The 23131-nt window shown below is 59.4% G+C and overlaps 2 protein-coding genes and 1 long non-coding RNA gene across 17 annotated transcripts in view; 2 read left to right on the forward strand and 1 right to left on the reverse strand.

Annotated features, from left to right (window-relative positions):
* Window positions 1–8990, forward strand: NOXA1 (NADPH oxidase activator 1). 12 transcript variants are annotated; one of them, XM_061434313.1, is made up of 14 exons: window positions 8–444; window positions 2297–2379; window positions 3207–3315; window positions 4344–4478; window positions 4738–4845; window positions 5627–5683; window positions 5922–5965; window positions 6393–6519; window positions 7615–7654; window positions 7887–7945; window positions 8137–8291; window positions 8455–8566; window positions 8644–8758; window positions 8838–8983. In XM_061434313.1, exons 1-14 carry the CDS (start codon window positions 268–270, stop codon window positions 8924–8926), a joined length of 1410 nt encoding a protein of 469 aa, XP_061290297.1. In that variant the 5' UTR covers window positions 8–267; the 3' UTR covers window positions 8927–8983. The 12 variants fall into 12 exon arrangements, with proteins under 12 accessions (XP_061290292.1, XP_061290294.1, XP_061290295.1 ...); XM_061434309.1 differs by having other exon boundaries at window positions 5–444; window positions 8455–8758; window positions 8838–8990; XM_061434318.1 differs by lacking the exon at window positions 8137–8291 and having other exon boundaries at window positions 6–444.
* Window positions 8946–13470, reverse strand: ENTPD8 (ectonucleoside triphosphate diphosphohydrolase 8). 4 transcript variants are annotated; one of them, XM_061434302.1, is made up of 10 exons: window positions 13394–13470; window positions 12010–12265; window positions 11811–11928; window positions 11162–11312; window positions 10898–11057; window positions 10576–10806; window positions 10243–10503; window positions 9955–10065; window positions 9708–9845; window positions 8946–9610 (listed from the first exon to the last, which is right to left on the reverse strand). In XM_061434302.1, the coding sequence occupies exons 2-10, from the start codon at window positions 12133–12135 to the stop codon at window positions 9419–9421; spliced, it is 1488 nt and encodes a 495-aa protein (XP_061290286.1). In that variant the 5' UTR covers window positions 12136–12265; window positions 13394–13470; the 3' UTR covers window positions 8946–9418. The 4 variants fall into 4 exon arrangements, with proteins under 4 accessions (XP_061290286.1, XP_061290285.1, XP_061290284.1 ...); XM_061434301.1 differs by lacking the exon at window positions 13394–13470 and having other exon boundaries at window positions 11811–11874; window positions 12010–13382; XM_061434300.1 differs by lacking the exon at window positions 13394–13470 and having other exon boundaries at window positions 12010–13381.
* LOC133257847 (uncharacterized) overlaps window positions 12038–23131 on the forward strand; it is a 17170-nt gene continuing 6076 nt past the window's right edge. The window contains exons 1-2 of the long non-coding RNA XR_009739715.1: window positions 12038–12124; window positions 21945–22074. This is a non-coding gene — a long non-coding RNA (uncharacterized LOC133257847). The remainder of the gene's footprint in view (window positions 12125–21944; window positions 22075–23131) is intronic.

Below are 23131 nucleotides of genomic sequence, written 5' to 3' on the forward strand. Positions count from 1 at the left end.
GCCTACCTGGCGCCCCTGACGCACCTGGCGCTCCGCCCCGCCCGCACCAAGTACCTGGCGCAGGAGCGTGTCCTCGCCCCTTCTGTCCGCCTCGAAGGGCCCCCTCGGCCCGCGCTGGTCTCCGGATTCCAGAGCCCCGGCCCCGCGGTGCTCTGCCCCCAGCACCCCCAGGCCGAGGCAGGACCCTCACGACCGCCCCCTGCGCCTCCCGCGATCCGGCCGGGAAGCGCCGACTTCCGCGTGGGGCCAGGCGGGGTCCACTCCACCATGGCCTCGCTCGGGGACCTGCTGCGCGACTGGCACCAGGGCGCGCAGGCCGTGGCGCGCGGGGACTGGGACTGCGCCCTTCGCCTCTTCTCGAGCATCTCGGAGCCGCCCGCCAGGGTGAGCTTCAACGTGGGCTGCGTGCACCTGCTGGCCGGGGACCCGGAGGCCGCGCTGCGGGTGAGCCAGGGGGCCCCCAGGCTTGGTCGCAGAGACTCCACCTCGGGGGACGCAGCTCTCTGCTCCTGGTGGCCAGGGCTGGAGGGGTGGGGTGGCAATGCGTGGTGCCATAGCTGCAGGGGTGAGCCCAGGGCTCCCACCCTTCTTCCCTGATGGCGACCTGGGGACTCCCCCCACCCCAGCGTTCTGCTTCAGCGAACACCCATGCAAGTGGGACCTGTGTGTGTCCAGGGGGGACCCTGTTGAGCTGCGTCAGGGCAGGATGGGGTCGCAAGGCTCCAGCATGGCCTCCACTTGTGGGGACCGTTTGCCCCACTCTGCTGTCCTGCAGAAAGGCCGAGTGCGCACTGGCTCGGGTGCTCTTGATGGAGGTGCTAATGTACCTGCAGAGGCTCGAGGCTGGATGGGGCTGGGAGGGTTGCTGAGGTGCAGGCTTTGGGTCAGATCTTCAGCAGACACCTGTGGCGACAGCCAGGAGACAGTCTCTGGTTGGTGCCTAAACCCCAGATCTGTGTGCTCACCTGTCCCCCACCCACTCCCCAAAGCAGAACCGAGAGCCAGATGTATGCACGGGCACGCACACACCTGCCTCTGCTGAGGGCCTGGCAGGGCCATGCCTGCCCTTCAAGCCTCCAGGTTCATCACGGTGGTGCATATCCCATGGGTGATGACAGAAAGCAGTAGCACCCTGCACACTGCTTGTGTCCCCGAGGGCCCCCAGAAAAAGCCAGGTTCCCGCATTGTTCAGGCCAACGGCGACAACTACCGAAAACAGGTCCAAGGGGCCTGCCCTGTCATTCCTCACATGTGTTCGAATCTACAGTTATCTCAGCAGCAATGTCAGTGTTAAAATGTTATCCAGCAATGGGGATGCCATCACTGGACGCCACGGGGTCAGTGGAATGAGGCCAGTCCAGCCACTCCCTCCTCTAAACCTCGATTTAATCAGAGAGGGGACAGAGGTTCCCGGCCAAGGGTGTGCACGTTAAATTCTCCTCCACCCTAATTGGAGATGGAGTAGCAGAGGCATATTTGTTGGAAAATTTTAAAAGGCAGATGGAACAGCTACAATCAATAAAGCTGATTTGGACAGGGTGAGGGGAGCTGGGGCTCCGTCTCTGGCAGGAGCCCCCCAGAAGCTCCTATCTGGCCGCTCTATGTGGCAGGATAAAAGGGTTTCCCTTGTGCTGAGTGGCCACATCAGTGCCCGAGTGCTGACCCTCAACCTTGGTCAGACTCAGCTCAACAAGCCCCACCCAGCCAGGTTTGTTCGAGTGGGACCGTGACGCCCTCCGGTTGCCTGTAGTTAACTTGATGGCTGCTGGGTGCACTCCTTTTGCTCGTGTTTAACTGATGGCTGCTGTCCTTATAGACGACATCAGTTCTGAGTTCAGTTTCAGGAAGAGCTGGGCTTCACGCACATATTAAGACTTTCGTGCTGTTCTTTTCTGATTCTAACAGGTGAGACGTGTGTCTTTTTGTGTGAGCTACCAAAACTAGGGCTTGAAGGACACAACAGTCTTAGCATGACTCCCTCCCGTGGAGGCAACTATTGTCAACGTGCTGGGCGTTTCCTTGTCCTCGTGGTTAACATGTTGGTCTGTGCTGCCACCTAACTACCCCCGAGCGGTCACCAGAAAACACCTGGGGAGTCCAGGCAGGCTTGCACTGAGGCCGTGACACCTGCGCCCCTTGGACTCAGAGGGCCCTGGGCAGGCGAGGGAGACTTTCTCTTGCAGGTGACCATCATGTGGCCCGCGGGCTTCCTTGACCACTGCTGGGCATCCCCGTCTGTGACACGGGGGTGATGGGATTACAGGCCCGAGCAGTCCACAGACATTTCTGTCCGCAGGCATTTGACCAGGCGGTGACCAAGGATGCCTGCTTGGCTGTCGGCTTCCTCCAGCGCGGAGTGGCCAACTTCCAGCTGGAGAGGTGAACACAGACGTCCCCTCTTCCTTTTCTGACGGCCCTTTGTCTCTGCAGAGTCCTTTCTGTGCTCCTCTCTGCCTATGGTCACCTCCTCTGGCCAGCTCCCCCTGGGCTGCTCCCTGGAGCCTGGGGACAGGATTGTGTCACGTGGGGGCGTGTCTCTCTGTCCCCACACCCGGCTGCACAGTGACCCTGGGCTCTGTGCAGAAGAGGGTCACAGAGCACTTCTGCTGGCTCCCCTCCTCCGTTCCTACACCCTGGACTGCAGGGACGGCATGATTCTGCCCATTCTGCCTTCGGGAAACCCAGGAAAGGGATGGAGGAATGGCGCATCCCAGGACTCGGCGGTGTGGGGGGAGGGTCCTCTGCCCACCCGGCTCTCTGCGCCAGGCCCTTCCCAGAGAAGGAATCAGAGCTGCAGGGCAGGCCTGGCGCCCATAGAAGGCCCTACACAGGGTGGCTGGGCTCCAGGGTGACCTCCTTCTCATCAGCCCGGAAGCCTCCCCAGGGGCGATGAGAATCCTGGTCGGGGCTGGGGCTTCCAGCCAGGGTCTGGGTGGGGAGGCCTGCGAGACAGAGACCCCGGAAGCAGGCAGGACACGCCTAGGGCACTCTGCACCCTGAGGTTCGGGAGAGGGCCTGGGGTGCAGGCGGAGGAGCCCACGGGCTGCACAGCCCGTCTGTGTGGACCCTGTGTGCTGAGGCCTGCCGACCATCGCTGCCTCCGCGCTGCAAGAGGGGCTGGGGCGGGGGGCGAGTCCAGGCCAAGGTGGAGCCCTCACCCTGGGGCCACCCGGGGCCCCCATGCCAGGCTCCCCTACTGCCCACAGGTTCATGGAGGCCCTGTCCGACTTTCAGCGCACCCTGGCCCAGCTGAGGGACAACACCGCCATCGACTACACCCAGCTGGGCCTGCGGTTCAAGCTGCAAGCCTGGGAGGTGAGCGTGCGGGGAGCGGGCCACCAGGAGGCCGTGTGGCTGGGCCCTGGGGGCTGCCTGTGGGTGGGCAGCCTGGGGGAGGTCCTTCCAGGGCTGCAGGCCCCGCCCTCTGGGCCCTGTCGTCTTGTCACCGAGGCAGGTGGGCCCGAGTTAAGTGAGGTGCTCCCTCTGGCCAGAGGGGCCCCAAAATCCCAGCAGGAGAGGGCAGTGTCAGAAGTCAGTGAGAGGTGGTGGGGTGGGCAGGGCAGGAGCTGGCCTGGCAGTGGGCCCTGGCGTTCCTGCCCTGGGCTTGGTGCTTGGCTCAGTTCCTGGCCTCCTGGGAAGTGGCTGGCACTGACAGAAAGGCTTGGGAGGTGCTCCCACCGCTCCCAGAAACACGCCGCCTTGCAGCCTCTGGGAGCCACAGTGTCCAGTAGGTCAGCCGTGGGGGAGTCCCAGCAGGGTGGGCCAGGCCCCAGCCCTGGCTTGCAGGGTGGGGTTTGGGCTTGGCGTCTGTGGCCCGGGCAGCCCCGTGGCAGCGGCTCTAGGAGCGCACAGTCCCTGCAGAGCGCGGGGGCAGAGGCTGCCCCGGGCAGTGCTCCGTCCTCCCGGCAGCACTGGACGACTTGACTGCTATTGCCCAGCATGGGAGGGGAGGGCCGGACAAGAGGTGCCCCTCAGATAGCGCCCCAGACTCTTGCGGTTTCAGGGAACAGGGCAGCACAGGCAGGAAGGGGTCAGGCTAAACGCAGGACAGGCGTGAAGGCTGAGCAGATGCTTCCAGAGATGGGACATGGCCTGACGTTCAGAGCAGAAGAAAACAAGGGAGGGCTGGTCGGCTCTGGCTGGGGGTGTCCAGAGAGAAACCAGGCAGGCAGAGCCCACCCCAGGGCGGGAGCCAGGGGGCACCTGGAAGAGCCCTGGGCCACTGTGTCTGGGCAGCTCAGGGGCTGGACCAGTGCAGGGTTGGGTGGGGCCAGGTGGTGGCCCTGTAGGGGAGGGGAGTGCTGGGCCTGTCGTCACCCCGCCCCGCCTCCCCACCCCGTCAGGTGCTGTTCAACATGGCTGCGGTGCAGAGCCAGCTGGGGCTCTGGGCAGAGGCTGCCTGCAGCCTGGGGGACGCCATCTCCAAGGGGCCGGAAGGGGCCCGCAACGGCCTGGACGTCGCCCTGGGCCAAGTGCAGGTAAGGGACGGGCAAGGGGAGCCAGGCTCCTGAGCTGACTCGGGGGGCTTGCCAGGCCCACAGCCTGCAGGTTTGGGGCTCACATTCATCTAGCCCCCCAAGACCAACTATATGAGATAAAGAAACGTCTGGAGGTAGGGGACCCATGTGCCTTGCAGGGGGTTGGCCTCCCACAGGCCATGGGAGCTGGGGAGTGGGCCGTCCTGCTCTGAGGCCCCGGGTGGCTCCCGGCGCTCAGGGCTGCCCTGGCCCCCTCCAGAAGCAGGTCCCCCTGCAGCCTCGGCAGGTCCCCAGGGGTGAGGTCTTCCGGCCCCGTAGGCGGCACGTGGAGCACCTGGAGCCTGTGGATTTCCTGGGCAAGGCCAAGGTAAGGGGGGCGGCTTCTCGCCGCTCGGGCCCGGGGCTCAGGGCCAGCGGCGCCAGCAGGCCGCAGGGCGGGCGGCCAGGCCCTGTTGAGCTCACACTGTCCCGAGCGCTGGAGCCACCGAGGCCTTGGGGTGGGAGGGGGGCACAAGGCTCCCGGGTCAGCAGTGCCTCTAGACGGGCTCACAGATGGGTCCTGGGACCTGGAGGCGGAGCCACGGAAGCCGCTGCAGACCCCCAGCCAGCATGGCCCTGCCTGCCTCAGCCCCAGCCTCGCTCCCCTGGCTTCAACCTCGCCCTGCGTTTCGGCCTCAGGGGGCAGGACCCTGGAGGAACAGGGTGGTCTGGCACGGCCACCTCTGCCCAGCCCGGGGTCCGGGCAAGCAGCACCAGCAAAATTGCTGGCTGATGGGGTGCAGCTCACCCCAGGGTGGGCTGGTGTGCAGGGAAAAAGGGCTCCCTGTGCACAAAGGAAGGCTCACTCTGGTCTCCAGCTGTGGCCTGGGCCCCTGACGCCCCAGTCACCCAGGGCCAGGCACTGGGTGTCTTAGCTGGAGGGCTGCCTGGAGGAGGCGCTTCTGAGCTGCATTAATCCACCCACTTGGAGCCCTTACCACAGGAGGTGACTGTTTCTATGAAATAAGAACATTTTAAAAGTGGTACTGGAAATAAGTCACACAGATGAGCAAGGCTCCGGCAGGCCTACCAGGCAGGTGGGGACTTGGGGTGCAGGTGGGCAGCGGGCCGGGCACCGCTGAGGCGGCTGCCCCTGCTGACGCTCACAGGTGCTGGCCTCCGCCCTCCCCACCGACTCCCACGGGGTCGTCCCGCCGCAGCCACAGGTAGGCGAGCCGCCTCCCGCCCCCCGCGTCTCCTCTGGCATTTGCAGGTCGGGGCCTCCTGAATTCTCTACCCTTAAGGGCGCCTGAACCCTCCCCGGGGCTCCCTGTGTCCCTCCGATCTAGACTCAGGGGGCAGCCCATCCTGGTGAGAGCCTGTGAAAACCCTGCAGCCTTGCCCCCTGGCCCCCGGGGTTCCTGGGGGGTCTGCGTCCTGAGGAGGGGTCATCTGTGCCCACAGGCTCTGGACGTGCGTGGTGAAGCCAGGCCTCGGGCTGCTGCACGGTAGGAAGGGGTCGGCACCCACTTCTCCTATCAGCAGGGGCCCTGGGCTGGAGCCCAGGCTGGAGCTCCTGGGCAGACCTGCTGTGGCCACTCAGGGCCAGGGACCGGGGGCCAGCATGGCCTGTCCCCTTTCCAGACTGTCCAGGGTCCCAGTGTGGTGGGGGGCGTCCTGCCTCGCTCAGCCTTCCCATCTGTCCCGAGCCCATCCTGCCCCCAGGGGGAGAGCCCACCCCTGCTCAGGCCGGGGGCACCAGAGGCACCGGTGGGGTGCAGCTGGCCGCAGGCTGCAGGGAAAGCCCACCAGACACAGCTTTGCAGGTGGCCCTCTGAGTGGGGTGCTCCTCTCCAGCTCGGGGCTCTGCAGGCCCACCTTTCACGAGGCCTTGCCCGTGGGTGAGGCCTGGGAACGAGGGCCCCTCCCCTCCAGGGCCCGTGACACTGCCCCCGGCAGAGCTGACACCCCCTGCAGCCCCAGGACACCTACTGACACGGAGATGGAGGTCAGCTCCGGCCAGGCTAGGCAGCACGACCGTGGCACGCTGGTCACCCACAAGGTGGGTGAGCCCCGGTGGGGCAGGCAGGGGCCACAGCATTTGCAAGACCCCCACCCCAGGCTGGGCTTGGGGGACAAGCCCCAGCAGGGCGTCTCAGGCCAGGCAGCTTGCCTCATCGCCTGCTGGGGACAGGGCTTTGGCTTCCTTAGACAGGCCAGGGGCCGGGTGGGAGCCAGCCGCAGCAACCAGATGCCAGGGGTCGGGGACACACAGACGTTCACAGGTGCTCAGAAGGGAGCGGGGGGTGCTCCCCAGCCCGGACCTGGGAGAGGCTGCAGTGCATGCATCAGAGCCGTGAGGCTTCCGCCCCTCAGCTGGGGCGCCCGGCCTTCCTTGCTGGGCGCAGGACTCCCTGAGATGCCCCAGGGGCTGCGTGCAGCTGAGGAGGGGTCGGCTGGGGCTCCTCAGGGCAGGTGTGCCTTGAGGGGTGGGGCACCAGGAGCCGTGAGGCCACCATGAGGGAGTTAGAGTTAACCACAGAGAAAGCGGCCGGGTCACTCGCTGGGCTGATTGGTGTTCTTGAAAGCCGTTGGTTCATGACCGCTGTGCTTAGCGCTAGCCTTCCAGACAGAACGACAGCAGCTCCCTGACTGCTTTTAGCAGCCAGCAAATCTGATAGAAATCCAAACGCTTCGTGTGCAAACTCAGCCCACTCGGCCCACCCTGAAGTCGGGGTCTCCGTCCGCGGGTCAGGTGGCCTGGGCTGGGGACTCTGTGTCGTTCCGCCCGCAGCATGCCCGCGGCTTGCAGTCCTGGCACAGAGCGATGTCCAGCGGGTCCCTGACTTCAGCCCTAGCCTCCTGGGCTGGCTGGGACCCCTCAGCTGCAGCCGCCACCTCCTGGCTGGCCAGGGGAAGACAGGTCCGCACCCACAGGCACGGCGGCCTGTCTGTCATCTCCTGTCCATAGGGATCTGGTTCACGCTCCAGACTGACCCATGACAGGGCTGAGCTGGTGGCCTCCTGCCCGGCTGGGCCATCTTGCAGGCCGTGCCCCTCACCCTCCCGGGTCTGCTGGGCCCAGCAGAGCCCCCGCCCCCACCCTCTGCCCCGACCTGAGGCCCAGCAGAGCCCCAGCTTGTGGCTTTCCTTGCAGAGTGCCCACGGGGAACACGCTGGCCAGCAGCTTCCTCCAGGTGAGGCCCCGTACAGGGCCGGGTGTGAGGGCCCCCTGGGGGGCGGGGTGCTCTCAGGGCCCAGGCAGGCGTCTAGGGGGAGTGCTGGGAGCAGCTGCTGTGTCCTCCACAGAGGAAGCTGGTGGCCTTGTGGTTCCCGGGGCGGGGTGCCAGCAGCCCCCACTCTGACTTGCTCCCCTCAGGGGACAGCAGTCACCTGACTCCCTGGCTGCCCCCTCCTTTCTCCCTGCAGGGCTGCTGGCAGCCGGGGGGCCCAGCCCTGGCTCCTCCTCCGAGGCCGCCAGCACAGGGGTAAGAGCCAGCAGCTCTCACGTCACCCTCACTCCCCGAGGCCAGGCCCCTCTCCTATCCAGCCGAGGAAGCCTCCCAAGTCGTGGCCCCGCCCCGCCACCTCTCCGCCCCTGCCTTGCCCCCTGGGCTGGAAGCCCACCCCAGCCAGACCTGGGGCCTTGGGGCCCAGACACCGTTCTGCCTGCACCCAGGGAGCGGCTCCGGGGTGCTCTGAGTCCTTGGCGACCGTCACCGTGCAGTGTGCCCTCACCCTGAGCCTGACGGCCCCAAGAGGAGCTGACCTGTCCAGTCTGCGGGCCCTGATGAGCCAGGCCCTGCCCCCCCACGCCCAGCGTGCCCAGCTCAGGTGGGCTGGGATGATGTGCAGGGCGGGAAGGGGGCTCCGGGCTGGCCACCTCTTGGCCTTGCCCTGCAGGAGGGCCCGGCCCATCAGAGGCTTTCGAGGTCAGAGCTTAGCACCCTCTGAAGCCCCTCGCCTGCGCGGCCCCCTCTGAGGCATCTCTTTGCAGTTACCAAGACCCCAGCGAGGATGGGCGCTGGATGCCCCTCTCTGGGGAGGAGGCACTGCAGAGAGCCTGGCAGGACGCGGCCGGCCCTGGGGGTCTGCAGCTGCAGTGCCGGGTGAGCAGGGTGGGCGCAGGGGCGGCTGGCCCTTCTCCCGGGGCTGAGCTCACCCTCCAGCCCTCGTCCTGCCACAGGGAGTGGGCGGCCGGCCGGTCCTCTACCAGGTGGTGGCCCAGCACGTCTATTCTGCCCAGAGGCCCGAGGATCTGGCCTTGCAGCCAGGAGACACCGTGGATGTCCTGTGTGAAGGTAGAGCCTGCGCTGCCCGGGCCGGGGGGTGCCCGACCAGGGTCTGCACGCAGACGCAGTAACGACCCAACGCCCACAGTGGACCAGGCGTGGCTGGAGGGCCACTGTGACGGCCACATTGGCATCTTCCCCAAGAGTTTCACTGTCCCAGCTGCGCGGCGCACCTGAGAAGCTCGGCGGAAGAGGCTGTGGCGGGGAGGGTTTAATAAAGGCATTTGCCTCCCACGCGTGACCTGTCTCGGCCTGACTGGGCTTCCAGGGGTGCAGGTGGGCTGCTCAGGAGAACCCCACGGAGCTGGACACCGGCTCTGCCAGAGACCCCATGTCCCACGGCCAACCCCTCCCAAAGAGCCAGCCGCTCTGGCTCCAGCAGGCACCCCCACCCCAGGCCGGAGCCGGCCCTACACCCGTCAGTCTGCCGCCACCAATCCAGGTGCCGCTCAGGTCCCGACAGCCTGGTTCTGTGCAGAGGGTCCCGGGAAACAGGCTGGGGTGCTGGGAGCCAGGGGCGGTGGTCGGGGCTCCACAGCCTCCACAGCCAGGGCGACCCCAGGGGCAGAAGGGGGCCGTCTGGTGGCTGGCCGGAGCCCCCAGGACGAAGGCCAAGGCTCCTGATGGGGAGGGCGCTGGGCCTCGGTGGCGGCAGCAGGGGCCACAGGCCTAGTCCTGGAGCCAGAAGACCTGCACTGCCACGGCACCCAGGGTGGCCGCGAGCGTCAGCACCACGAAGACGACCCCGGCCGCCCAGACGCCGAAGCTCTGTGCCCAACCCTGGGCGGGCGCCTCGGCCGGGATCAGGTTGGTCAAGTTCAGCATGTAGCCCAGCGTCCAGCCGATGTCAGCGCCGCCGGCCTGTGGGCCACACCCCAGCCGGGGCTCAGGTCAGGGCCGCAGGGCTTCGGCCCTGGAGGCCCACCCTTCCCCAGCCCCCCAGGCCCCCAGCTGTCACCTGCTGGCGGAACTCGATGCCTCCCCAGGTCTCCTCACTGAACCCGTAGCCCTCGACCAGGAGCGTGAGGATGTATAGGCCCGAGGCACAGTAGTCCCGCAGCCAGCGGTCCTGGCCCGGGGGCGCGCTCGCCTCCACCTGTGGGCCGGGAGCCCAGTGAGCCCCTCTCCTGACCCCCGCCCAGGGAAGGTCCCGCTCGGAGGCACCCCCGCCCCCTTGGTGAGTCTGCAGCCCGGGGCTCACCCACCAGCTTCCAGGGCTGCAGGCAGAACTCCCAGATGGTGGCGTTGGCCCCACTCAGTGACGGCTTGGAGGTGAGGTTCAGGAAGTTGAAGGTGTAGTAGAAGTTGGAGAAAGCCTGTGGGGAAGGGCGATGTGCCCTTGTGGGTGGTACCCAGGGGCAGGGGCCCAGGGCGAGCCGGGTGCAGCCCTAACCCTCCCCACCTGGGGTCCCAGGCTCCCCAAGGGTGCCAGGGGTTGGGACCCTCAGCCTCCGGGAGGAAGCTGGGTCCCAAGGGCAGGCCGGGGGGCTCACGTAGAACTGGCCCTGCACGGGGGGCTGGTAGACCCCGGCGAAGGCACAGTCTTCTCGGCCGTCACAGCTGGAGAAATTGAAGAGCTTCCGGAGGGCCTTGATGCAGGCCCCAGGGTTCCCCGTGCCCTCCACGGTGAGGTTCTGGCTGAGGTCGGGGGGCGCTGCCGGGGCGCAGGGCGACTCATACAGGGACGCCAGGGCCAGCGTGCCCCGGTAGCCGCTGTGGTAGCAGGGGTGGCGGATCAGGAGGCCCGTGCTGGCCTGCGGGAGGACGGGTCCGCTCAGAGCCCCGGCCGGGCCGGCCCCCCGCCCTGCCCCAGGACACAAGCCCACCTGCACCAGCTCGGCCAGCAGCCTGCTCAGCGCCTGGTCGCGCCCGAAGCAGAGGTAGCTGTGGGTGTAGACGGTGTGGTCGGCACCGTAGAGGCGGAAGGTGGCCTGGGCGGTCTTGTCCAGGATGGGGCCTCCAGGTACAAAGGTAATCTGGGTGGAGGCCCCACCCATGTCCAGGGCGCCCACCAGCGTCTCCTCCAGGGGCCGGATCCACTCTCCAGAGAAGGAGTACTGGGCACGGACGGGGGCACTGAGTCCCTGCCCGGCCGCATGGGCCACAGCCCCGCCCCCATGGCCTCCCGCCCTGGGGCCGCCTGTGCACCTTCACCAGCAGGCCAAGGATGTAGTTGATGGTGATCCAACCAAAGGCGCCTTCGTCCTGCCCCGTCAGGAGCTCTGCGCCCCGGAAGTCCACCGGTGACTGGCCCAGGGCCCGGCTGACCGCGGCGAACACGTCCTCTGCCTGGGAGCGATTCTTGAGGCTGCACAGGGAGGGTGGGGCAGAGTTGGCGGGAGCTGCCCCTGTTCACCGACTTGGGTGGTGCCTCAGCCCCAGGGGCACGTGGACCCCACGCCAGCCCCTCACCTGAGCAGCCGCATGCCTGCAGTGGCCCCCAGGAACATGGGTGTCTCATGATGCTTGGCCTTTGGGATCAGTGCTAGCGCCTCCTCCAGGCAGCCCTGCAGGCTCTCGCCAACCCGAGCAGGGTCGGAGGCGTAAGACGAGATTCCAGGCCCTGGAACCCAGCACCCAAGGTGAGGCCCCAGGCCCCGAGGCTGGCGGAGCTGAGCAGGCCCGAGGGAGGTGCAAAGGTCGCCCTGCAAAGACGAGTCCCCGTCCTCACCCTCGGAGCCTGCAAAGGGGACTGTGTTTGCAAAAAGGTCCCTGCAGGTGTAATTAAGTTAGGGGTCTGAAGACGAGATGACCTGGCTTCCCTGGGTGGGCCCTAAACCCGACGACCAGTGTCCTTACAAGAGATGGAGGAGGGGGTTGGAGGCACACGGGGAGAGGCTCAGGAGAGCCCATGCCAGAGCCTTGGCCCAGCACCCACTGACCAGCTGGGCCCCTTGGGAGACTCACAGAGCTCTCTGAGCCCTTTTCCATCAGGTTGATTCCCTACTGCCCGGCTCCAGCCTGCACCACCGCTTCCCAAAGCCCCGTCCAGCTGAGAGCCCAGTCGGGCAGTGGCTGGCAGCTCCCAGCCCCGCCCACCACCGGCAGACTGTCCACTGACCTTCCGCCTGGCAGGCCAGGGCCTGGCTGACTATGCCGGTGTCGTTCTCCTTGTTGGCCGGCCACTGATACACAAAGAGGGACGTGTGGGAGGACCCAGCGTCGAACACGATCCCAAACTGGGGGTGACACCGGGGTCAGGAGGGCGTGGGGGCAGGCGCGGCCCAGCCCAGCCTCTCCGGGAGGGCCCAGGGGCACACCTTGGTGTCTGGAGGCAGGAGGACGTTCATGGTCCCCACCAGGACAAGAAGCAGCGCGGTGAGGCCTGAGACCGCTGCGGCGCCCAGCAGAGCCGTGAAGACCCGCTGCTTCCAGGTCAGCCCCATGCTGGGGGGCAGGACTGGCACCCGTGGGGCCACGGGGGCACCCCGACTCCACTGGCTGGAGCGCCCCTCGTCCTCCCCGGGGCTCAGGCGGCCCACTCCTGCTGGTCGACGGGCAGGGCCAAGGACCGTGCTGTAGAGCTGGGGTGCCCGCCCTGTGCATGGCATCAGACGGCTGCAGGGGCCAGGCGCCAGGATGCCCGGTCTGGCAAGCTAGCCGGCCACATACAGCTCAGAGGGGGCGCTGGGGTCACACCAGGGGCCAGAGAGCCACCCCCGTGTTGTTTGGGAGCCCCTCTCCCCCACCCCTAGGACCCCGCTCCCCTCCTATCCCCCACTGGGCAGGACTGCCAGCTCCACACTGACCTCAGGGACCCAGGACCCCACCTCTCCCACCTACCAGGCTCCTCCCTGAGGCCCCCACCCCAGGCCTCTCCCAGGGTGTTTTCTAAGAGCCCTGAGGTCAGGCCTGAACCAGATTGGGACAGGAAACTGCCTGGCCACCCCACTGTTGCCAAGCTGCCCGCTTGGAGCCTGGTGAACGAGGTCAGGAGGGTCCCGGGAAGTGCGTTGTCTCTCCCAAGGGCCGAGGAGCTCTGAACAGAGGCATCTGGTTTCTGTTTAAAAGCCCGACCTTGCGCCTCTCTGATCTGATTCTGACATTTTTCCCAGCCCCACGACTGACCCTCCTCGGCAGTGGGCCCACAACTGACCCTCGGCAGTGGGCCCAGGCCGACCCAGGAGAGAGGTTCACCGGTGGCTGAACACCAGCTCAGCGTCCGAGGCCTCGCCAGCCCTACCCCACGTCCCTGAGCGGGGCCAGGGCACAGGAGTCACCAGGAGCCTTGGGCGGGCGGCCGTGCTGCCAGAGGAAGTGATCAGGTCACCAGGACCCTGAGGTCGCGGACTTTGTGCCGCGTCCATGTCTGCAGGAACGCAGATGCTCCCGGAGGCTTCCTCCTCCTGGCCGATCGCCGGGCCCCGGGCCCCCGGCCAGCACGGGAGTGGGGCCTCCGAGCGAGGTCATGTTCCCGTTTTAAGGGGCGAAGACCAAGGATCAGAGAGGGCGGGTGACCTGCCTGAGTCGCTGTCCCCACGGGACCCAGCCTCTGTCCCCGAGCCGCAGGCCACGTCAGAGACGGGCAGGAACCAGGGACACCAGGACCCCACCCCACACCTACCTCCAGGGCACACAGTGCCCTGAGCCCCCGGGGGTGGGCAGGAGCTGGGTGGATGCCCCCACAGCCCGAGCGCCCCTCACCTGGGCTGTCGATGAGCAGTGGGAGGCCGTGAGGAGGGAGCTGGACCGGCTGCTGGCTCTCGGGCACCTGCCCGGTGCTGTCCACCTGCTGCCACCCCACCCCCGTCACCGCCCCCCCAGCCTCGTCACCACCCGGCAGGTGACGGCCCCTGCTGCCTGCCCCCACCCAGGGTCACCACCTGGCCCCCGCACAGAGGGGTCCCTCCTGGGAGCTGCTCGGACTTTGCCTCTGACCCCACCCTTCCCCAGCAGAGGATGGCGCCAGGACTGGGCAAAGGGCAGGTCGGAGTCAGGTGACTGCAAAGGCCTGAGGCCCAGGACTCAACCCACGCAAAGGCCGGAAGGCAGGAGGGGGAGGGTCAGGCTGTTCCCCCCGTGCAGTGAAGTTGCTGCTTTTCTGTGCACACGTGTCCATTCGTGTGACCACAGCGGCCCGGCGAGGTTCTCCAGCGCTCCCTACGGCCCGGCCCAGCCCCCAGCTCTCGGCTCCCCTTGCTGATGATTTGTCCTTGCGAGGGAGTCAGAAACGACCGAGCCTGGCTTCTTCCCTCAGCTCGAGGGAGACCCGGCAGCTCCCGGGGCCTGCGAGGAGCCGGGCTGCCCCAGGGAGCTGAGCCCCCCGCGCTGGAGGCCGCGGGATCCCGCTCCCCAGCTGCGAGGCGCGGCCACGGACGAGCACACGCAGGCTTCACGGCACCTGTGCTTCACTGCCCGCCTGGAGACTGACCACTGGGTTCACCTCAGAACTGCCCACGGACCCCAGGGCACGGGGGTTTGATCCCTGGTCAGGGAACTAAGGTTCCACATGCCACCGGGCAGCTAAGGCCACGAGCCACAAGTAGAGTCTGTGCGCCGAAACTAAAGTTCCCACACGTGGCAACGGAGACCTGACGCAGCAAACAGACGAATAAAACAGGTTTAAAAGCCCAGAGGCTCTCCCGCGCGAGAGCTCGCTCCTCTGCAGCTTCTCTGTGTCCTTCGGGCGTCCCTGTCGCAGCTCTTCCTCTCAGCCGATCTGACGTGTAGTCAGGCCTCCTGCGGCTTCCGTTCACACGGGGCTGGGGACCGAGTGCCTCCCTACATCTGCATCTGCACCCGTGACCCTCTCGGGCGCAGTCTCATGTCTTTTAATTGGACCATTTGATTGCTTCCTGTTGAGTTTAGAGAGTTCTTTATATATTTGGAGAAGGCAATGACACCCCACTCCAGTACTCTTGCCTGGAAAGTCCTATGGATGGAGGAGCCTGGAAGGCTGCAGTCCATGGGGTCGCTGAGGGTCAGATACGACTGAGCAACTTCACTTTCACTTTTCACTTACATGCGTTGGAGGAGGAAATGGCACCCCACTCCAGTGTTCTTGCCTGGAGAATCCCAGGGACGGCGGGGCCTGGTGGGCTGCCATCTGTGGGGTCGCACAGAGTCGGCCACGCTGAAGCGACTCAGCAGCAGCAGCAGTTATATATTCTACGTGCAGCTCCTTCTCCTGTATGAGGTTTGCAAACACCTTCTCAGTCTGTAGCTTGTCTCAGCTGTGTATTTCACAGAGCAATTCCTAACTTCTTGATGCAATCAAATTTATCAGCGTGTTCTTTTGTGGATGGTCTTTTTGTGTTGTTACCAAGAACTCTTCGCCTAACCCCGGTCATGAAGATTTCTTTCTCCTTAAGTCTCCTAGTCTCATGATGTGGTTTGATCAATGAGCCATTCTGAATTATTCTAAGAGGTGTGACTTCATCACATCCACCTCTTCTGCGTGTGGATGGCAGAGGCACTGGCACCATCCTTTCCAAAAAAGATGTGGTGCCCACATATATTTATATATCCAGTAGCGTAGTACCCAGCATCAAAAAGAATGAAATGATGCCATTTGCAGCAACAGGGATGGATCTGGAGATTACCAGACTAAGTGAAGTGAGTCAGAGACGCAAAGACAAGTATCACACGCTAGCACTTCATGTGGGATCTGAAATACGAGTCAACCTGTGAAACACAAACGAACTGTGGTTGCCAAGCGGGGAGGCAAGGGCTGGGCGCTTGGGGTCAGTGGATGAAACTCTCACCTACAGGACAGAGAAACAACAAGGTCCCGCTGCGCACCCCCAGGGAGCTGTATTCAGTATCCTGTGATAAGCCAGAATGGAAAAGAGTGTGAACAAGATTGTCCGTGTGTGTAACTGAGGCACGCTGCTGTGCAGGAGAAAGTAACACAAAATGGAAACAACGGTGAGTGAAGTGAAAGTCGCTCAGTCGTGCCTGACTCTCTGCGACCCCATGGGCTGCACAGTCCGTCGAATTCTCCAGGCCAGAATACTGGAGCGGGTAGCCTTTCCTTTCTCCAGGGGATCTTCCTGACCCCGGAATCGAACCAGGGTCTCCTGCGTTGCAGGTGGATTCTTTACCAACTGAGCTATCAGGGTAAACATAACATAGAGTCGTACTCAGCATCAAAAACAATGAAACATCACAAACAACAATACTTCAATAAAATTTAAGAAAACCACCCTTTCTCTGTGAAGGCCTCTGCACCTCTGTATAAACGGCCCTGCGCGGAGGGCCCGTTTCTCCGCTGCGTCTCTCGTCCCTGAGGCTGTCTCGATTACGCAGCCTCACAGTTAATACTGTGCAATATGAGCCTCCAACTCCAATCTTCTTTTTCAAAATGGTTTTAGCTGTTCTAGTTCCCGCATGCTTACTCCTCAGCTGTGCACGACTCTGTGAAACCCTAGGGACTGTAGCCCACCAAGATCCTCTGTCCACGGGATTTTTCAGGCAGGAATACTGGAGTGGCTTGCCATTTCCTCCTCCAAGGGATCTTCCCAACCCAGGGATCGCACCCTCATCTCCTGGGCTTCCTGCATTCCCGGGGGATACTTTACCGCTGAGCCGTCAGGAAAGCCCCTCTTTTGGAGGTAGCAGGATGGAAATAAACATTCTCCATGCTTGAAAGAAGAAACATGTAGTTCCTATGCCCTTCCATGTAAACTTACAGTCGGCCCCTCACTAAGTACAGAACAATCTGGAAGTTTCGTTGGTGTTATGCCAAAAATCTACGATCACTTTGTGGAAAATTGGTGTCTTTACAATTTTGAGCCTGTCAATCCTCGAGCACAGTGTATCTTCTCTCTATTTAGGGTTTAGGAGTCTGTAGCTCCCTGGGGCGCGGCAGTCACGGACCGGGGCAGCGGCGCCGCCTCCCCGCCTGGTGGCTCTTCCTGCCCTCGCTCGCAGACTGTGAGCCAGGACGCCGCCGCGTGGAGGCGGGAGCCTCGTCCGGCCTGAAGCGCCCTGAGGCACGGCGTCGCTGCAGGGGCCTCCTTTGCCAGTTCCCATCACGAATGAGTTCTGTATTTCAGCACGTGCTTGTCTGCATCCATCCGTACATTCGTGTGGTTTTCCTTTGAACACGGTGTGGTGCGTTGCGTTGATTTTCTTGACTACTGAACCGGGATAAACGTCACGGGTTGTGGTGCGCTATTTTCTTTTTATATTACTGGATTTTGTTTACTAACACAGTCGGGTCTCATTATTCGTGGATTTTGTACTTGCAGTGTTGCCTACCAACCTCAAACTGCTTTTGTAATCCCCTTGGTGGGCATTTGTGGGCACGAGCGGAGCAGCCAACACGAGTGACTTGGCCCGCCCGTCCTCAGCCGAGGTTCAACGAGGCGACACTGCCTTCCTGTTTCAGCTCCCGCTGTGAACAAGTGTCCCTTTCACGGTCAGTTTCGAGCCATCTGTTTGTACTTGTGAGCTTTCGGGAATCTGAGCCTGTATTTCCCCCGGGAGCAGTGGTTCAGTGTCGGCTGACTTGGGGCTTGCAGTGACTCTACAGAACAGAAGAAGAAGTGTATCTGGAGGATTTCTGCAGCTGTGTTCACAGTGCTGGGCTGATGCTGAATGGGTGGGGAAGCTTCCTTCCCCCTTCATCTCCTGGAAGGGATTTCTAGTCTCCTTCTTTAAATGTTTTGTGTAATTTCCAGGGAAACCATCTGAGACTTGCTTTTTCAGAAGATATTTAATTGCAGAGTCAATTTCTTCCATGGTGATAAGGCTAATGGAGCTATCCGGTTCACGACGCGTGAGTTTTGGTGGTTTGTGGCTTTTGAGGACTTGGTCCGTGTCACTCCAGTTATTGACTTGCTGTCAACAGAATTACCCAGAGCCTTCCTTCCCTACCTGCTTGCCATGTTTGCACTGACAGACCTCTCTCATTCCTGATACTGTCTTTGGGCCTGCAATTTTTTTTTTTGCTGTTCTGTTGCTAGAGGTCTACCAATTTTTTTTGTTTCACAATTTTTTCTTTTTTTTGGTTTCCAAATTCTTTTGATTTCTGCTCTTACACATGCTAGTAAGATTATGCTCAAAATCCTTCAAGCTAGGCTTCAGCAGTATGTGAAATGAGAACTTCCAGACGTACAACCTGGGTTTAGAAAAGGCAGAAGAACCAGAGATCAAATTACCAACATTCTTTAGATCATGGAGAAAGCAAGGGAGTTCCAGAAAACCATCTACTTCTGCTTCATTAACTACGCTAAAGCCTTTGACTGTGTGCATCACAACAAACTGTGGAAAATTCTTTAAAAGACTGGAGTGCCAGGCCATCTTACTTGTCTCCTGAGAAACCTGTATGCAGGTCAAAAAGCAACAGAACTAGACGTGGAACGACAGACTGGTTCGAAATTGGGGAAGGAGTACTTCAAGGCTGTATTACTGTCACCCTGCTTATCTAACTTGTGTGTAGAGTACCTCACGCAAAATGCTGGGCTGGATGAATCACAGGCTGGAATCAAGATTGCCAAGAGAAATGTCAACAACTTCAGGTATGCAGACACACCACTATAATGGCGGAAAGTGCAGACGACCTGAAAAGCCTCTTGATGAGGGAGTGAAAAAGCCAGCTTGAAATTCAACATTCAAAAAACTAAGATCATAACACCTGGTCCCATCATTCATGGCAAATAGATGGGGAAAAAGTAGAAACAGGAAGATTTTGTTTTGGTGGGGGGGCTCCAAAACCACTGTGTGCAGTGACAGCAGCCACTCCTCGGAAGGAAAGTTAGACAGTGTGTAAAAAACAAGTTAGACAGTGTGTAAAATTAGTGTGTAAAAAACAAGACATCACTTTGCCCACAAAGGCCCGTATATTCAGATACGGTTTTTCCAGTTGTCGTGTACAGATGCGAGAGCTGGACCCTAAAGGAGGCTCAGTGCAGAAGAATGGATGCTTTTCGAATTGTGATGCTGGAGAAGACCCGTAAGAGTCCTTTGGACTACAAGGAGACCAAACCAGTCGATCCTAAAAGAAATTAACCCTGAATATTCACTGGAGCTGTTGACAGAAGCTGAAGTTCCAATACTCTGGCCACCCGGAGAAAGGACCTTGATGCTGGGAAAGATTGAGGGCAGGAGGAGAAGGGAGTGGCACAGGGGGAATAGTAACAGCACCACCAGCTCAATGGACAGGAACGTGCGCAAACTCCAGGAGACGACGGAAGCCAGAGGAGCCTGGTGTGCTGCGCTCCATGGTTTTGCAAAGAGTAGGACACAACTTAGCGACTGAACGATAAACACTACATGTCTTTCCTCTTTTCTGCATGATTTGGGTTTACATTGCTTTTTCTTTTCTAATTTAAGGTGGAAGCTTAGATTACTGATTTGAGACTTCTTTTCTAATGTAAGCATTTGTACTAGAAATTTCCCTCTAAGCACTGTTTCAGCTGCATCTCTTAATTTTCTTACATGCTCCATTTTAATTGCATTCTGTTAAAAATATTTTAAGTTCCTCTTTCGATTTCCTCTTTGATCCATGGATTATTTAGGATTTTGGTGTTTAATTCCTAACTAATTAAACAGTTTTCTGACATCCTTCTCTTACTGATTTCTGTTCTAATTCTGTTATAGTCAGAGGACATGCTTTGTAGTTTTTGATCATCTTAAATTTGCTCGGGTTTTTTTTTAATCAGGACGTGCTTTATTTGGATGTTCCTTGAGCGCTTGAGAAGGACGCACACCCTGCTGCTGCTGTGTGGGTCGTGCTGTGCGTGACATTATGTCCAGTTGGTTGATAGTATTGTTCACTTATTTTATGTCCTTGCTGCTCTTCTGTCTATAAGCTTTATCTATTACTGAGGGAGAAGCACTGCTGTGTGTATGGGACCCCCTGGACTGTAGCCCGCCAGGCTCCTCTGCCCATGGGATTCTCCAGGCAAGAATACTGGAGTGGGTTGCTAAGCCTTCCTCCAAGGGATCTTCCCGACCCAGGGATTGAACCCATGTGTCTTGAGTCTCCTGCATCGCAAGCAGATTCTTTACCGTTGAGTCACTGAGGAAGCCCAAAGAACTGCTGACTCCAACTATAATTGAGAGTTTATCTATTTCCTTTTCTTTTTCACTTTTTGGCCACACCACACAGCATGTGGAATCTTATTTCCCTGAACAGGCATCAAACCCATACCTCTTGGAGGAGAAGCCCAGAGTCGCAACTGCTGGGCCACGAGGGGAGTCTCAGAGTTGTCCACTTCTACTTTCTTTGTTAACCTTTACTCCTCTGGCTGCACCGGGTCTTCCTTGCGGCGCGTGGGATCTTTAGTGTGGCACACAAGCTCTGACTTGCAGCGTGTGGGATCCAGTTCCCTGACCAGGAATCAACCTCAGGCCCTCTGCATTGGGAGCTCAGAGCCTTAGCCAGGGACACCAGGGAGTCCCTATTTCTACTTTTAGTTCTGTCCATTTGTGCTTCAAAAAGTTTTTTCTATTAAAGCTCTCTTTTTAGATGCATACTTTTAGAATTGTTATGGCTTCTTGAAGAATTGTCAGTTTTATCAATATATTATCCTCTTTATCCTCCGTAATTCTCTTTGTTCCAAAGCTTCTGTTGTGTGGCATTAACAAAACCGCTCACTCCTGTCTTCTTCCGATTAGTTTTGCAAGTATATCATCTTTCATCCTTCTACTTTAATCTATGTATCATTATATTTGAAGTAAGGTTTAGAAATTGTAATTTATAATGAGAAATAAATATTTGGTCTTCATCTGTTTCTGATTCTCAGTTCCTAAAACCCTGCATTTTCCTAGGCTATGAGAGAAATCCATTTACACCTGCTGTAATTATGGATAATTTTAATTTGGTAAGTCAACTGAAAATGTCCGACTCTTTGTGACCCCAGGGACTATATAGTCCATAGAATTCTCTAAGCTAGAATACTGGAGTGGGTAGCTTTCCCTTCTCCAGGGGATCTTCCCAACCCTGGTATTGAACTGGGGTCTCCTGCATTGCAGGGGGATTCCTTACCAGCTGAGCTATCACGTAAGTCAACTGACATTGGGAATTCAATTCAAGATGGTAACTTGAATTTATTCTAGCATTTTATTATTTTGGTGGGTTCTATCTCACCTCCCCCTTTCCCCTTTCTTGCCTTCGTCTGGGTCGTCAGGAACGTTTCTGAGTGGCCTTCGTCTGGGCCGTCAGGAGCATTTCTGAGCGTGCCTTCGTCTGGGTCATCAGGAACGTTTCTGAGTGGCCTTCGTCTGGGCCGTCAGGAACGTTTCTGAGTGGCCTTAGGTCTTTCTGCTGTGACTCTGGCTGCACCCGTCTCCTGCGACACTTTAGCCGCCTTCCCTGCCGCCTTTTGTGCCGCAGCTGTCTCGCGTGTCACGCTGACTGACACTGAAATTGCCCTGAACAACGCCGCAGCTTTTGCTTTTATTGTCCAACATGTTTTGAAAGAACCTGAGAGGAGAAAACATCATCACGTCTGTTGTTCTTCCTTAATCCCAGTGTTCCAGATTTCCTTCTTGGGACACTGGTTTTTCCAGTAGTCATGTATGGATGTGAGAGTTGGACCATAAAGAAAGCTGAGTGACAAAGAATTGATGCTTCAAACTGTGGTGTTGGAGAAGACTCTTGAGAGTCCTTGGACTGCAAGGAAATCAAACCAGTCCATCCTAAAGGTAATCAGTCCTGAATATTCATTGGAAGGACTGATGCTGAAGCTCAAAGTGCAATACTTTGGCCACCTGATGCAAAGAACTGACTCATAGGAAAAGACCCTGATACTGGGAAAGATTGAAGGCAGAAGGAGAAGGGGACGACAGAGGACGAGATGGTTGGATGGCATCACCAACTCCATGGACACGAGTTTGAGCAAAGCCCAGGAGATAGGGACGGACAGGGAAGTTTGGCATGCCTCAGTCCATGGGTTCACAGAGTCGGACACGACTGAGAGACTGAACTGATTGATTTACGTCTGAAGAATCTCCCTGTATTGCCTTTTAGTCCGCGTCTGCTGCCTTCAAAGCCTCTTGGTTTTCCTTCATCTGAGACTATCTTTACTTCACCATCTCCACACGTTCAACTCCCAGCTTCCTGCAACGGATTCTTTGCTTTAAACAGCCCCTCCCAACTTCCCTTCTCTGTAAAAGACAGTTCCTCTCCTGTTCTCTGGGCTGACCGATGGCTCACCACAGAATGTACACCCTGAATTGTAACTCTTTGCTAGTCCCAAATAAACCATTTTTGCTGGTAAAATAACTGGCTGTTTGACTGTTTTAGGTCAACATTACTTGGTGTCAGAAGTGGGATCCAGAAAGGACCCCTGATAACTCCAATGTAGTGAGCAAACCAGTGAGAACTCACAGAGCCCAGGGAGCTCACTGCTTTCTTGCTGACCCTAGAGTTTAAGGTAAGTTTTCTCCTGGACTCAAGTTCCACTCTTTCTGAGTTTTGAGGCTCTCCAGGTGTTATTGGAGATATACCATTTTTGAAGCCTTCATCCTGTATTTAAAAGGTTCATCTTTTCTTAGAGCATTTGGTGCTGTGGCACATCTCTTGAAACCAGGGTGTTCCTTCTGAAACCGAGCTGCTAGACCTCTCGTCCAGCTCCTTTGGAACTGCGCTATTCCTATTGGAACTGCGCTATTTAGAAAATGTTTCCTTTGCTGTACAGAAAAATCTCTAGGATAAGGGATTCTAGTCATTTAAATGTTTTGATGGTGTCCCCTCTACCCTCTTCAGACAGCTTTATGTTTAAAAATTGTGGTCCCTCCTCAGGCACACTTCTAATTAAATGGACTAACTTTACCAAAAGTAATTTAGAACACTAACAGTCATTAGGGGGAACTCTTAAATTTCCCAAGTTTACTTTTCTTAAAGATAAATTGGACAGCCATGCTCTAAAAATTTTCAAAACTATATGGAATTCCTATTATTATTGGTACTTTGAGGTTTCTAAGTGTTATCAAGATTGTAAAATTGCCTATTAGCAAAATACAATTTTTAAATTAACTGAGGCAAACAGATAATTGAGATATGCAAAATGGATCCAGAGGCCTCTCCCCTCCTGCCTCCTCTGCCTCTGGACAAAGCAGCCTGTGTGCTCGGCAGCCCCGTGTGCTCAGCCTCGTGTGCTCAACAGTCTCATGTGCTCAGCAGTCCCGTGTGCTCAGCCGCCCCGTGTGCTCAGCCGCCCCATGTGCTCAGCCCCATGTATTCAGCTGCCCCGTGTGCTCAGCATCCCATGTGCTCAGCAGCCCCGTGTGCTCAGCCCCGTGTGCTCAGCACCCCGTGTGCTCAGCCCTGTGTGCTCAGCCCCGTGTGCTCAGCAGCCCTGTGTGTGTGCTCAGCAGCCCTGTGTGCTCAGCCCTGTGCGCTCAGCACCCCGTGTGCTCAGCAGCCCCGTGTGCTCAGCCCCGTGTGCTCAGCCACCCTGTATGCTCAGCAGTCCCGTGTTCTCAGCACCC

The sequence above is a fragment of the Bos javanicus genome, chromosome 11, assembly GCF_032452875.1.
Source record: "Bos javanicus breed banteng chromosome 11, ARS-OSU_banteng_1.0, whole genome shotgun sequence".
Classification (NCBI taxonomy): domain Eukaryota; kingdom Metazoa; phylum Chordata; class Mammalia; order Artiodactyla; family Bovidae; genus Bos; species Bos javanicus.

Bases quoted from the DNA above. Each gene is read 5' to 3' on its own strand.
- NOXA1 (XM_061434307.1), top strand. From the start codon at position 268: ATGGCCTCGCTCGGGGACCTGCTGCGCGACTGGCACCAGGGCGCGCAG. The intron at 445-2,296 runs GTGAGCCAGGGG...TTCTGTCCGCAG, and splicing joins ACCCGGAGGCCGCGCTGCGG to GCATTTGACCAGGCGGTGAC. The intron at 4,846-5,626 runs GTAAGGGGGGCG...TGACGCTCACAG, and splicing joins ATTTCCTGGGCAAGGCCAAG to GTGCTGGCCTCCGCCCTCCC.
- ENTPD8 (XM_061434300.1), bottom strand. From the start codon at position 12,300: ATGCCATGCACAGGGCGGGCACCCCAGCTCTACAGCACGGTCCTTGGC. The intron at 10,807-10,897 runs GTGCACAGGCGG...GTCCGTGCCCAG, and splicing joins TCCTTGGCCTGCTGGTGAAG to TACTCCTTCTCTGGAGAGTG. The intron at 10,504-10,575 runs GTGGGCTTGTGT...GTCCTCCCGCAG, and splicing joins TGCTGGCCGAGCTGGTGCAG to GCCAGCACGGGCCTCCTGAT.